The sequence below is a fragment of the Rhinolophus hipposideros genome (assembly GCF_964194185.1).
Source record: "Rhinolophus hipposideros genome assembly, chromosome: 16".
NCBI classification, from domain to species: domain Eukaryota; kingdom Metazoa; phylum Chordata; class Mammalia; order Chiroptera; family Rhinolophidae; genus Rhinolophus; species Rhinolophus hipposideros.
In genome coordinates this window covers 25,178,040-25,190,933 of record NC_138062.1, presented here as the reverse complement: position 1 = coordinate 25,190,933, position 12,894 = coordinate 25,178,040, and the positions used below count along the sequence as shown (strand labels likewise).

The 12,894-nt window shown below is 37.5% G+C and overlaps 1 protein-coding gene across 1 annotated transcript in view; it reads left to right on the top strand.

Annotated features, from left to right (window-relative positions):
• The window catches only part of DCHS2 (dachsous cadherin-related 2), a 212,663-nt gene that overhangs the window by 179,003 nt on the left and 20,766 nt on the right, over positions 1-12,894 (top strand). Inside the window, exons 14-16 of the mRNA XM_081076714.1 lie at positions 812-925; positions 8,606-8,817; positions 11,923-12,074. Of these exons, the coding sequence (XP_080932840.1) occupies positions 812-925; positions 8,606-8,817; positions 11,923-12,074 (478 nt within the window). The remainder of the gene's footprint in view (positions 1-811; positions 926-8,605; positions 8,818-11,922; positions 12,075-12,894) is intronic.

Genomic DNA, 12,894 nt, shown 5'->3' with positions numbered 1-12,894 from the left:
TCGGGGAAGTGTGTCAAAATATGTCTTTAATTTTAATTTGTCTACTTCTTTCTATCACTCCTCCCACAATCCTGGGTTATTGTCTCTTATTTGGACAATATTGTCCAAATTGTTTCTTGCAGTATTACCTTAATTGTTCTCTCTGATCCATTCTTCACACAACAGTCAGAATGATATCTTTTAAAAGTAATTTCAGAATTTTACCCCATTATTTAAAATGCTTCCATGACTTCCCACTGAAATTAGAACAAGATATGACTTCTGCTCCCACCTCGATGCTACCTTTCCTTCCACCTTTCCCCCTACTCACTGTGCTTCACCAAGCAAAGCTCTTTCCCAGCCTAGGGCCTTTCCAATTGCTATTCTTCTCCTAGAATCCTTTTCTTCCAGCTCTTTCTATGTCTTCTCATACTTCAAGGTTCCACTGGAGTCCTCTGAGGCCTCTCCAAAGGAGTGTCACCTCCCCTGCAAAATAAGTGTTTTCTATCACATAACCTTGTTTATTTCTTTCCAAGGTACTTAGCACATCTGAAATCTACCTTGATTATGTGTTTGTTTAATGGTTTCTTGTCTGTCTCCTCCCATCAGTTAATAACCACTATGAGGACAGAAATCTTTTCTATCTGGTTTGTTATTACATATCTCCGGTAGTTAGCTTAGGATCTGGCTTATTGAAGACACTCTTTATGTAATCATTGAATGAATTAACAAATGAAAATGTAGTAGGCAAATAAATAACCAGTGTTTGCTCTTGTTTTCCCCTGAAATTTTCTTTTCCTAAAGTTCTTTTTTTTTTACCTCATTTTTATAGGTACTCCTATTGTGACTGTAAAAGCTTTTGCTCTTGACTCAATTCAAGAGAACATTAAATATTCAATTTTTAGTGGAAATGAAGATGGAGTTTTTTCTCTGTGCTCTGACTCAGGTAAGTCTTCTCTACCTTATAACAACTTTATTTCCTGCTTCATCTAATGGTACTTGTAATAAGTACCTCCCCAAAAGAAACTCAAAATTTGAAAGGTAGAGATTGTTATAGGTAAATAATTTAAAAGATAAACAAGAGTTTTTTATGGTAGCTGATGAGAAATTGTGGGAAATCAAAAACTGTTTATTTATTTACATGTACTTGTTAAGAATTCTTCATATTTCCATATTAGATAGTTCTGCTCCTACTCCTGAATTTTTGAAGATAAATTGGTTTCTACTTATAACTTACCCATCAATTTGGGAGAATGGGAGATACAATAGGAAGATCATAGATACTGAGTTTGAATTGAAAATAAGCACACATGTCTAGCCTTAGGGAATTTTCATCAGATTCTTCCAATTCGCCACTGAATGTCAACAATGCAACAGAAAGGGGTAGCTGGAAAGGTTTCTATATGGTGGTAAAGAAATTACTTCCAAATACAGCATGTGTTAAATTTAGCTTCAATGAGGCCATTATTGCGTTTTAAACAAATACCAATTGATTATTTGAAACATACTTTTTCGACTAACAGCTATGTAGTAGATACATATCTGCTGCTTCGTTGTCAAACCTCAAGAAGAATGTTTTAAATGATTTCTATATTACCATAGAACTGCCTTATTTAATCTGTACGACACGCACATAGGCAGAATGGAGAGGGGGTAATTTCTTAAGCAAATCCCTTCCTGTCCAGGGTACTGTTAATGACTTTTTGATCCACACAGCCTTTGGTCAGGAGCTTTCTGAGCTGATCTGCTAGAAGTCTTCATCTCTGTACCCTTTTATTTGATTACAGGGTGGTGCAGGAATCCTGTTGGCAAGAGGGCCATTGCAAACATCATGAAGCCTTAAGTTTCTAGTAGTCCAGGTGCCTGAGGATTCTGGGAAAAGAGCTAAGATTAGAACCTTAGAAAGAAGGAGAGCAGAGTTTGCATATTTTCCCAGGATTCCCAAGTCTTTCTGCCACCTCACTCCTGACATGGCCCAGGCTTGGCCTTAATTTTTCTAGAGTATCTTATTAAAATGCAGATATAATATTCCAAGGGTTAGTCCAAAAAGGTCATCCACAGAAAACTATTTTTCAATTAAATAGTTATTTATTTATGTTGAAATGTATTTCTGAATTTTGTTGTGCAATAGCTACAAGATGATATAGTAAAACATAAAACTGTGTAATGGACAATAGTAAAATAAAAACCCATGTATTTGCCACCCATCTCTAGAGATGAGACATTAGTACTAGAACCTCAGGGGAATACCCTGTGTGTCCATTCCCTCTCACATCTCTCTTCTTTCATCCCAGAGGTAATCAGTAATCTGAATTTGGTATCGATCATTGCCTTTTACGCATTACAATTTTCCCACTGTGTTAGAATCTGTAAACAATATGTTATTTAGTTTTACCTTGATTTAAACATCATACTAGAACTGTGCTGAAAGTACTCTTCTATGATTTGATTCCTTTGCTCAACATTTTTACTATGATTTATAGTGTGAAAACCCTGATGTACACATTTAAGAACAGCCAAAACTGACATGTACCTGCTGCAAGGTTATAAAATAGAACATGACCACTGTCATTGATACTCCCTATGTGCCCTGCTCTAATTGCATCCTTTCCCTCCACTGCTCTAGACTTACCAATGGCCTGGCTTGAGGAATAATCATTCCCTTGTGACTTATAATCAGTGCATTCCTATGCAATGAAACTGTTTACTTTTACTTATTTTTAAATTACATATATATTTAAAAAATCACATAGCTCCAATCTAGAATTTAAGTAACTTAATCTTCAGGCTAACAAGGGCTTTCTTTCATATTTCTCATAGCCCTGTATAGCTGTGCATTGTAGATAATAAGAATCTACTAAAAAAGTTTTCTTTTTTTTTAATTTACTTTTCTTTTCCTTTGAATTGTGGTAAGAACATGTATCACAAGAGCTGCCTTCTTAACACATTTCCAAGCCCATAGTGCACTCTTTTTAAAAAGAGGCACCATGTTGTACAGCAAACCTCTAGAACTCATTCATCTTGTAGAACCGACACTTTCTCCCTGTTGAACAGCAGCTCCCCATTTCGCCCTCCTTTCAGGCCCTGGCAACCACCATGCTACTCCCTGCTCCAATGAGTTTGACTATTTTCTGTAACTCGTATAAGAGGAATCATGCAATATTCATCTTTCTGTGACTAGCTTATTTCACTTAAGATAATGTCCTCAAGTTTCATCCACATTGACACATACTCGTATGACAGAGTTTTCTTCTTTGTGAAGGCCGATTAATATGCCATTGCATGTACCCACCACATTTTCTTTATCAATTCATCCATTGATAAACAGTTAAGTTATTGGAATTGTTATTGGAATTGTATTAATCGAAATATCAGTTTGAGGAATACCTATATCTTTACAATATCATTTTCTAATCCATGCATAACATAGAAAATCACACCAATTTTTTTGTTTAACATATTTAAATAAAGTTTTAATCTTTTTCTATAGCAAGCTTGCATATTGGTATATTTTTTGTTAGATTCAGCCTAAATACTTTATACTTTTTCTTACTAAAGTAAATGGAAAAGTACTTTTTCTGGAAGTGCCAGTGTACATACTTGAATTGGATTTTATATTTTGATTTTGTATCTAGCAAACTTGTAACCTCTTATTAATGTAGATCTTCGTTTGTGCTTTCAACATACCTATACAATCATTACCCGAAAATAACTCTTTTCCCCATGTTTGTTGGAAGTTATATTGCTATTTCTCTTCATTTAGCGGTTAGCCTAGCTATTTTAACATATATAATTAAAGTCTAATATTAATCAATATTTTGCTCCTGAAAAATGCAAGAGACTTAGAATTCTTTATCTTCAAATACATCTTCTTCAATTTATATAAACTTTTTTGACCACTATTTTAGTTATTTCAAATTAGGCATTATTAATATTTTAAAAGAGATTATCTGCTTTTTTGCTACATGTTATTATTTTAGTATCATTTTCTTTCTGCCTGAAGTACATCCTTTGGTGAGGGTTTATTGTATTAAACTTTATCAAATTTTAGTTGTTTAAAATGTCTTTATTTAATCCTTCTTTTTAAAAGATATTTTTGCAAGGCTTAGAATTCTAAGTTCACAGTTCACATTTTCTCATCATGTTTAGTATATTAGCTTCCTGTCTTTTAGATTCCAATTATTGTATTAAGAAGTCAGCTTTTGATCTAAACACCATTTACTTGCATCTCTTTTTTTTTTTTTTTTTTTGAGCTCCAGTTAGACAAATATTGGGCCATATCACTCTGGCCTGTATCTCTTTTTCATGTTTTTAATTTTTTTGTCCCTTTTCTCTTCAGTCTAGGGAATGACTACATTTTTCATTTACAGAAGATCTCTTGGGTTATTTTTCAACTCTTCTTGGTCTCTTCAAAAAGTATGTTCTTGTTCCTTACTCATATTTCCAAGCTTCTTTTTTTATATATGTTAACATATTAATAGCTACGTACTTTGTGTTCAGTAATTCCAGCTTCTTAAGTACTTGAAGATTTATTCTACTGTCTATGGATTTGCTAGCTGTCATTCATGGTGCCTTTTTTCTCTGTGATTGTTTACTTGTTAATTATGAGCTTCTCATCGTCCTTGAAACTTTCTTTAGGATCTTTGAAGCCTAGGTTGAGTTTGTACTCTTTGGAGAGGATTTGCTCTCCCTTTTGCAAATCACCTATACGTCATCAAGCAAAGACTAGATTAAATTTAATTATTGAGTTTTAAAAATATATAGTTATGGTAGTATGGCTACCATAAATTCGGGCCTAAGCTAATGAATTCTTAGCAGAAAACTTTTTTCTCCTTTCCAAGGGAGAAAAAAGGTCAAGAAGAGCAAGTTCCTGTGTATCCATTTTTAATTTGTTTTTGTTTTAATAATGATCGCTCATTTGAAGCCTATTTAGCCTTTAGGTTCATAGCTTTACTCTAGTTTTCCTATTAGATCCTTCTTCTTTTGTGGGTTCAGGCTTCCTTTCTTTTTTTTTTTCCATACTCTATGCAGTTATCAGAGTTGAATCTCAAAGAACATTGTGTTAGAAACCCTTGGAACAAAAATGGGTTTTTGGTGATTGTCTACCTCCATGAATTACTGTTTTCATTTATTTGTTTGTCCTCTAAGTATTCCTTACTACTGTACCAACTCAATAATGCATGTCAATACATACACACATACACAAACACACAATTTATCAAGCACTTTAGTTGTTTTGATCATGAGGATCCTTCCAATATATAGTTTACCACCCACACTGCTGTCAAGAAACATTTTTTAAAATCTTTAAGTCTGATATTAAATTCACCTCTCATGCCACTTTTATCACGTAATCATTAAACTTATGTCTAAAGTTACCTAATATAGTTTTTATGAATGTATACATTTTAAAACATGCACCAGTTAAAATAGAAAACTGGTATGTATTATAAATCAGTGAAGTCGAACTCTAAGGTTGTGGTCCCTTTTCTTAAGGGTAAAAATGTGAGAAAACCATTTTATTAGTTATTGGTTAAATAAGTTATTGTTAGATAGCTCTCTGGTGAGAACTGTGTTTTTGATTTGCGCCAGAGTTTGCCCTCTGTTTCATAGTCACAAACCAGAGGTTTACTTTTGTAGCCAAACTTCGTGTCACTTGAGCTTCTATTCACTGTCTAAACCAGCAGGAATTTTTGAGTTTGGCTTACATTGTGTCTGTCAGTAACAGATGGTAGTAGTCATTGCATTATTTGGTAGATTGACATAAAACAAAAATGATCAAACTTTCAATGTTTCAAGGATGTAGTTTTAACAGGAGAGCATTTAAAAGCTTTTGGATAATATAAATATTTATCACATTCTGCTTTCAGTATATACAGCATGCATGTGCACAGTTTGCAATTGACTGAAGCAACCTGAGTATGTTATCAAGCATTTAGCATTTGAAGACTCTTGATATCATTTTGATGTGTATTTTGTACGTTGGACAAAAACTATACATGTACATATATCAAAAGGAAAATATTACTACAGTTTCATTCTCAAATTATTATATAACTGGCACTCTAACGTATGAGAACGAACATGAAGTTGGTATTGTGAGGCCCTTACTCTTACTCTGAGAGAAACATGGACTTCTGCCCATACTATTAGTCAGAGCCCAGGAGTACTTTCATCTCACCAGTGACAGTAAATCCTTGATGTCTCTGAGAAAAATGCACGTAAATCATCCAAGGCAAAAAGTGGATCTAGTAGGTGTGCCAGCCATGAATTATCTCACAGACTGGTTATTGTCTTTTCTACTTGTATAACTTTCACAGCATATGCCAATTATTATGCCAAAAATAAAAACCAAGCAAGGAAAGCATTAGAACTGCAGATCCATTCCAAGTGCAAAATTCCAATTATCAAAGCCGAAACACAAGCCTTTTATTAAAAAATCCACTTTGATCTGCACTATAATTGGCATACTTTCTACTAAGTGACACTGGCAATTTAGTATTGCGTTTCTATTGTAGTTTTCCCTGATTAGTAGTAACAGCACATGATAGCAAGCTGAGTCCTCTGTTTGGTGGAGACAGAGCTCCAGATGAGAGTTTTGGACCCACCTCAGACTCGGGCTCCTCTGCCGTTTCGGGGAACGGACTCAACCCTTGTTTCAAAGAGGTTTCTAAAGACCAGCTTCTTTCATTACCAGCTCATCAAAATCCAGCTTAATGATTCTTCAGCTGCCAATAATTCAATCTCTTCTAAATTTTCTGTCAGGGGTGTTGGTAACATCAGACTGTGGTTTGGAAAAGTAATTTGGTTTTAGTTCTGAATCGATAACTAAATCTGATGACAATAAATGGAAGTGATTTTATGTAATTTTAAATTTGGTAATATAGTGAGATCTTCACATAGAATATAAATATTAATTTTTTTAAATAACAGTATAGAAGCTGTAAAATCCCCCAAACACTCAATACCAAAGTTAGAATAGTAGAACAGAATATGTTCCCATTAGCATCCAGATAAGTATGTGACAGCCTGAAGTTTTTCGGATTAGGTTGGTTTTCAGAGAAAGCTCTAAGAACTGTGGCTTCCAGGCCGTATCGGCAGAAACAGTGCAGGTTTTTTCACCAGAAGATCAAACTTCTAATAGTCCATGGCTATTAAGTTTTCTCTTTCTAGATTCAGAGCTTCTAAAGATATTAAGTCTATATCTGATTATAGAGGGGAAGAGAGACGTGGTTAGAACACTGGAATCTACACCATCTGACTGTTAAGAAACATTCTAAATAGACACTAATTTTATTACTTCTCCACAGCAACCTATGAAGTCATTATTAATAATCCCCATTTTACAGAAGAGGAGACTCAGCTCTGTAGAACCTGAATAACTTACTCCAGGTCACAAAGTTAGTAGTGGTGAAGCCAGATAATTTACCTAAGTGAAGTAGCCAGGTCTAGGATCCATGTTTGGTTTCAGGTTTCTCAAACTCCAGTGCTCATTCAGCAAATCTCCATTCAATGGAACTTCTGACAGTGAGAGCCAAGTAAATCATGATAATAACAATAACAATAAATTCAGTAACAAATTTAGTTGCAAAGTGGAGGAAAAGACAAAGTAGAAACTAAAGAAGGAAACTATATCGGGGAGGAATTTTCTGAATTTGGGGGGAGAAACTTGAACATGGCATAACCCCCAATGGTCACTTCCTCGCCTGGTTATCCTTTTTATAGGACAGTGTAACAAATGTTATTGGGCACCTTCTGTATACCAGACCTCGAGCTAGGGACTTAGGATATGGTGATTTAAGAGATGGGTAACCATCCTCGCCTTGCAGAATTTCTAAATCACGAGGAGTAACTAGACTGAAGCAGGGGAACGAAATACAAGTAGGTGTTTGTGAGAGTCTGATGGGGCATGACATAGTGATGGTGGGTGGTCTGGTAAGATCCCTGAGGAAGTACATAATTGGGGACCATTCCAGGCAAATGAAAAATAATGCATGAGAATTTGAGGAACAGAACATTTGTGAATGTTATGACCAGAGCAGAGAGAGCAAAATGGAGAACGACACAAATGAAATTTCCAAGGTAGGGGAAGTCTTTTGGAGGTTAAAAATACTGAGCTTTATCATAATAGCTGTGGAAAGCCACTGGAGGGTATTACACGGGACAATGACAAGGTCGTTTTTTATTATGTAATTCTGAGTGGTAACTGGGTTGGTGGAGAGACCAGTTAAATGGCTAATGCAGGGGACAAGGTGGGAAATGACAGTGGCTTGGAGGAGGCAGAAGCAGTGAAGATGAAGAGAGGTAGATTCAAGATATGTCTGAAAGGTAGACTTTCCAGACACTGTGATGGACCAATGGAGAGAGAAAGACAATTTAAGAGATAGCACCGAGGGCTCAGATATTTTATAGTTTCTTTCCCTTCTGCATGTTTGAACCGTACAAATACTTGCATGCTCTCAAGTTTTTCCACAGTGACCCCAGTCAGTAGGGCAGGGAGGCAGCCAATGGGAGGCTTTGAGAGACAGGTGGGCAGTGAGCATAGGAGTCAAAGATGATGTAGGACTTTTTAATTCATAACTACATCGTTTTCTTTTATTTTTTTTCTCCCTGGAAATAAAAATAGGAGAACTTACTGTGAAAGAACCCATGTTTCTTGATTTTGAAGTCAGAAATGAAGTACAACTCATCATTTTAGCCGAAAGTAATGGGTGTAGAGCCTATAGCACAGTGGCTATCTTGATACTAGATGTGAATGATAATTTGCCGTGCTTTGAGAGAAGCATTTACCAAATATCATTGGCTGAAGGCCAGCTCTACAATGCTCACATCATACAGGTAACAGAAATACATCCTGTGCACGTGTGTGTGTGTATGTGTGTGTGTGTGTGTGTGTATGTGAATTACTATGAATCAGTGTACATCAAAATAGCTAAGGCCTTTGTTTTTCCAGCATGTAAGTTAAAATTTCAATGTTTTCAGGGCATGTACAATGTTTGATGGATGGATTAGTAAGAGAAGTCTGGAGTTTCTGAGTTCACTCTTCTTCCTCTGTTCATTCCGTGTTCAATTCATACCCACCTGCTTGCTCTGGGGACTCTGTTGAACACTGGCAGGGACCCTGTGGGGGCACAAAAATCAACTCATCAGTGCATGCAACTTAGTGGGCAAGTTAGAAATGTAAGTGTATCATTTAAATGCATATAATTAATGTTATAATAGAAGTGTGCATTTAATGTCATGAGAGAAAAAAGGAGACACAAACTCTTCCTGGTGAAAAGCATTAGGTTTCGTAAAAGAATATGTGCACGAGGTCTCAAAGGGCAAGTAGGCATTTGTTGGGAGGACCTGCGGCCAGATGAGCGTGGACAGAGGCACAGACAGGTGGGAGAGCTGCCCATGTTTGACATTTACAGACGTTTTCTGTGTGACAGACACAGATCTGCTCTTTTCAGGCTGAGCCCCACGTTAGGAAAAAGCTCCCAGCCCTCAAAGAGAACTGCTCACCAGATGGTGGTGTTCAGGCTCTAAAACCCACCCACCCTTGATAGTCTTTCTACTGCTCAGGACTAGTGCCCATTTTTTACCTTTCTCCTTACCCCTGACTGGATAGATTTTATTCAAGAACCTGAGCATTAAGAAGCCTAAAGTCTGTAGGAAATCAGTAGAAAACCATCTTCCTGACAAAGTCAGCAGCAAAGTGGGACATTCCCTTTGGCCTCTATAGCCTGGTTGCTGTGATCCAGCACCTAGCCACTATTAAGCCCCATTGCTTCTGGCCTAGGAGGGGTCAGGTATCTAGATGCACTTTCCGGACAAGACCACCAACAATTCTTCACTGCACAGCCACCTTCACCTGAACAGACAGAGAGACACCTTTTCACTTCCGGCCTAGTTCCTGATGCACACATTCCCCTCTTTGGAGGCAAACAGAACCAGCCATCTCAGCAGTCATGGAGTTTTAGTGCTTTCCCCTTCACACACAGTCCAGGATACCCAGGATTTCCTGTGCTAGTTTTGCAGCTATATTTTGTATAATAGTAGCCACGTTGCTCCAGTCGCCAGCCTCTCCCAGAAGTGCTGCGCCTTCACTCTGCTGTCAGCCATCATTGAGATGTTTAAGAAAAGGGTGAGGGCATTTGCTTGTCCGATCAGCAGCACCCCTGCCCAGCGACACCTGTAAGGTAGGGACGACACTGTGGGGCCTACTTTGTCACAAAGGATCCCCGCATTGGGGCACCGCTTCGTCATCCTTCTTTGTCACTAACCTGGAGAGAGCCAGACTGCACAGTGTGGGATGCACAAAAGTAAAGACAACTTTTAAAGCCCAGGTCCACCAAACAGGAGAGCCCGACCCACCAATTATTTCAAATTATGTCAAACTTTGACGGATGCAATGAACTTTATTCCTCACATTTTTAGATCATTCATATCCAGGAAGGTTGAGCTGCCATTTTCCTATGTCCTGTTGAGATACATAGAAATAGCAAAGGCTCTGGAGCTCATTTCACTCATGGTAGTTACTTCTTGCTTTTTGCACAACATTGCCCGTGTGCCCTCCTTTTGGTTACAACCCCACAAACTTCCCTTAGGAACTGACCCTCCACCATGGGATGTGGCGCATAGGAGGGCTTGTCAATCACAATAGTGAGCTGCCCCCAACCTTGCCCCCGTCTCCGAGAGACTTTCTCTCCATGGAAATTGAATCTTGAGGGGTGGGAAATTCTGGACAGAGAAAAGTTAGGGCTGATTCATCTTGATGGTAATAACTCAAAGAAGCTGTGCCCCAGGATTGTCCCATTCTTGTACCTCACCCGGATGCTATCTTTCTGATACATTTCTTCCCAGTGAAGGTAGCCATAGTAGGTATATGTTGCTGGTATTCTAAAACCCTAACTGATATACCTCCTGGGAGGCCTACTCTGGAACACTTTTAAGTATATGGCCTCAGGGGACATGGTAGACTGTCTTCTGCCTGGATCCAGATGAGTTTCTCTTCCTGATCCTAAATGGAACTGGGTATTGCTGCCTGTCTGTACCAAATGACTGGCTGTGCCCCCCCTGGGCACCCCACTTGGGCCACTCAGGATGCCCTAAAAACTCTGGCAGCAGTGGGAAAGATAGGTTGAGAGGATAGGGAAGTAGAAGCAAAAACCCACTAGGACATCAGTATAATCACCTGAGAGAGAAGACAGGGGGCATGAGCTCAGGCCAAGGCTGACGGGCATCGAGGATAAAAATAACTTTAAAATTTTTTAAATTAATCTGTCAACTTGATCATAAACAAGATCTTGAATCCACTAATAGTTTTATGATCCAAATGTAATGTAGACTAATAATATAATATATTTCCATGGAGATTGACGCAAAACTACTGTTTTGTCAACACTACTTTGATAACTCATCACATAAATAATTAGGAGGTAAATTTGTTAGCACTAAATCTAGACTTTGTTTCATCTATTTAACAATCCTTTTTAAATGAGGCTTTCAATGTAAAAAGAAATCCACATAGGGCTTATTTTACAGGCAATACTTTAAGGAAGTAAAACAAGCAAATGACAGGTTTTCCTCCACTATCTGGAGGTTTCCTATATCATTTCTTTCCTTTTCTGGTGCTAGTTTGAATCCACATACAGTCCTGGAAGTCTTCTATTCAAGCAAATTAGATTTTTTTCAAGTAGTTTTTCCTCTTGCCTAAAATTGTACTGAACGTTACTTGAAAATTTTTTGAATGAGTACACAGACTTGTTTCCTAATCTGTTACCTATTTTATTATAAAGGGAAATGTAAGCTTAGCAGTCAGTCCGTATTGCTTTGATCATCGTTTTTAAAAGGTACCTGACAATCTGTGATTCTTCCATAATGCATTTCTCTGAAAAACAGACATAACCCCTGTTGCACATTAAATCCTTATCTAATGGAAGAGTTGCTTCCTCACAGGTGCTTGCTACAGACCTGGACAGCGGGTTGAATGGCCTCATTGAGTATTCCATTCTCTCTGGCAACCAAGGAGAAGCATTCCAGATTGACGCACTGAGCGGCGTGATAACAGCAAATGGGATTCTGGATTATGAGTACACCAGCTCCTACAGGTTTGTCTCCGGTTCAGATCCCTGTGATCAGCTCTCTGCTTTGTTTCTGACAACACTGCTGTTGCTTTGGGAATGACTTCCTATGATGTATAAGCTTAGTTGTAAAATGTGTTTTCTCTTTGATCCAACTTATGATCACCCTTTTGATATATAGAAAGAGTCTTAGGAAATATTTGCAGTTTTGGAAAAGGTGATGAGACTAAAGGAACTCTAAGGTCCCTTCTAGTTCTAAGATTTTGTGACTTTGTGACACTATTAAGTACTAAAGTGAGAGACTTTGTAAAGGACAATACTTGTAAAATGCCTACTGAATCCTAGAGCACTCTGCAAATGTTTGCTGTTATTGTTTTTTAAAATAGTGAAGACTGAATGACATTGTTCTTTTCAGTTCTTTGTTTTTCATATATGAAATTATAATCCTATCATCAGGTCCTTGCTACAGAACTGTGTTCTAATAGAAATGACCTTAATAAAAGTACCCATTCAACATTAAATACATCTTTGCCTAGAGTCCAAGATATGCCAGCCTTCTACAGAATTCTATAAAAGAGAATAGTAGTGTTACAAGTCTTCTAGGTATTGAAAAGGTCAGTGCTACAAAAGTCTAGCCATACATGCAGAGATTTTTATGGCATCTCAGTCTGTAAAAGAAAAGGACTATGGAAACAAAAATGTCCGTGAATGGGGAATACTTTAAGAGCAATGGCCCAGCCTTCTGTGGAATACAATCATATTTTAAAAGAGAAAGGTATATTTGTATGTGCCCATGAGGAAAGAGCTCTAGGATATGTGACTAAGGGGACGAAATCACAATAGTGCT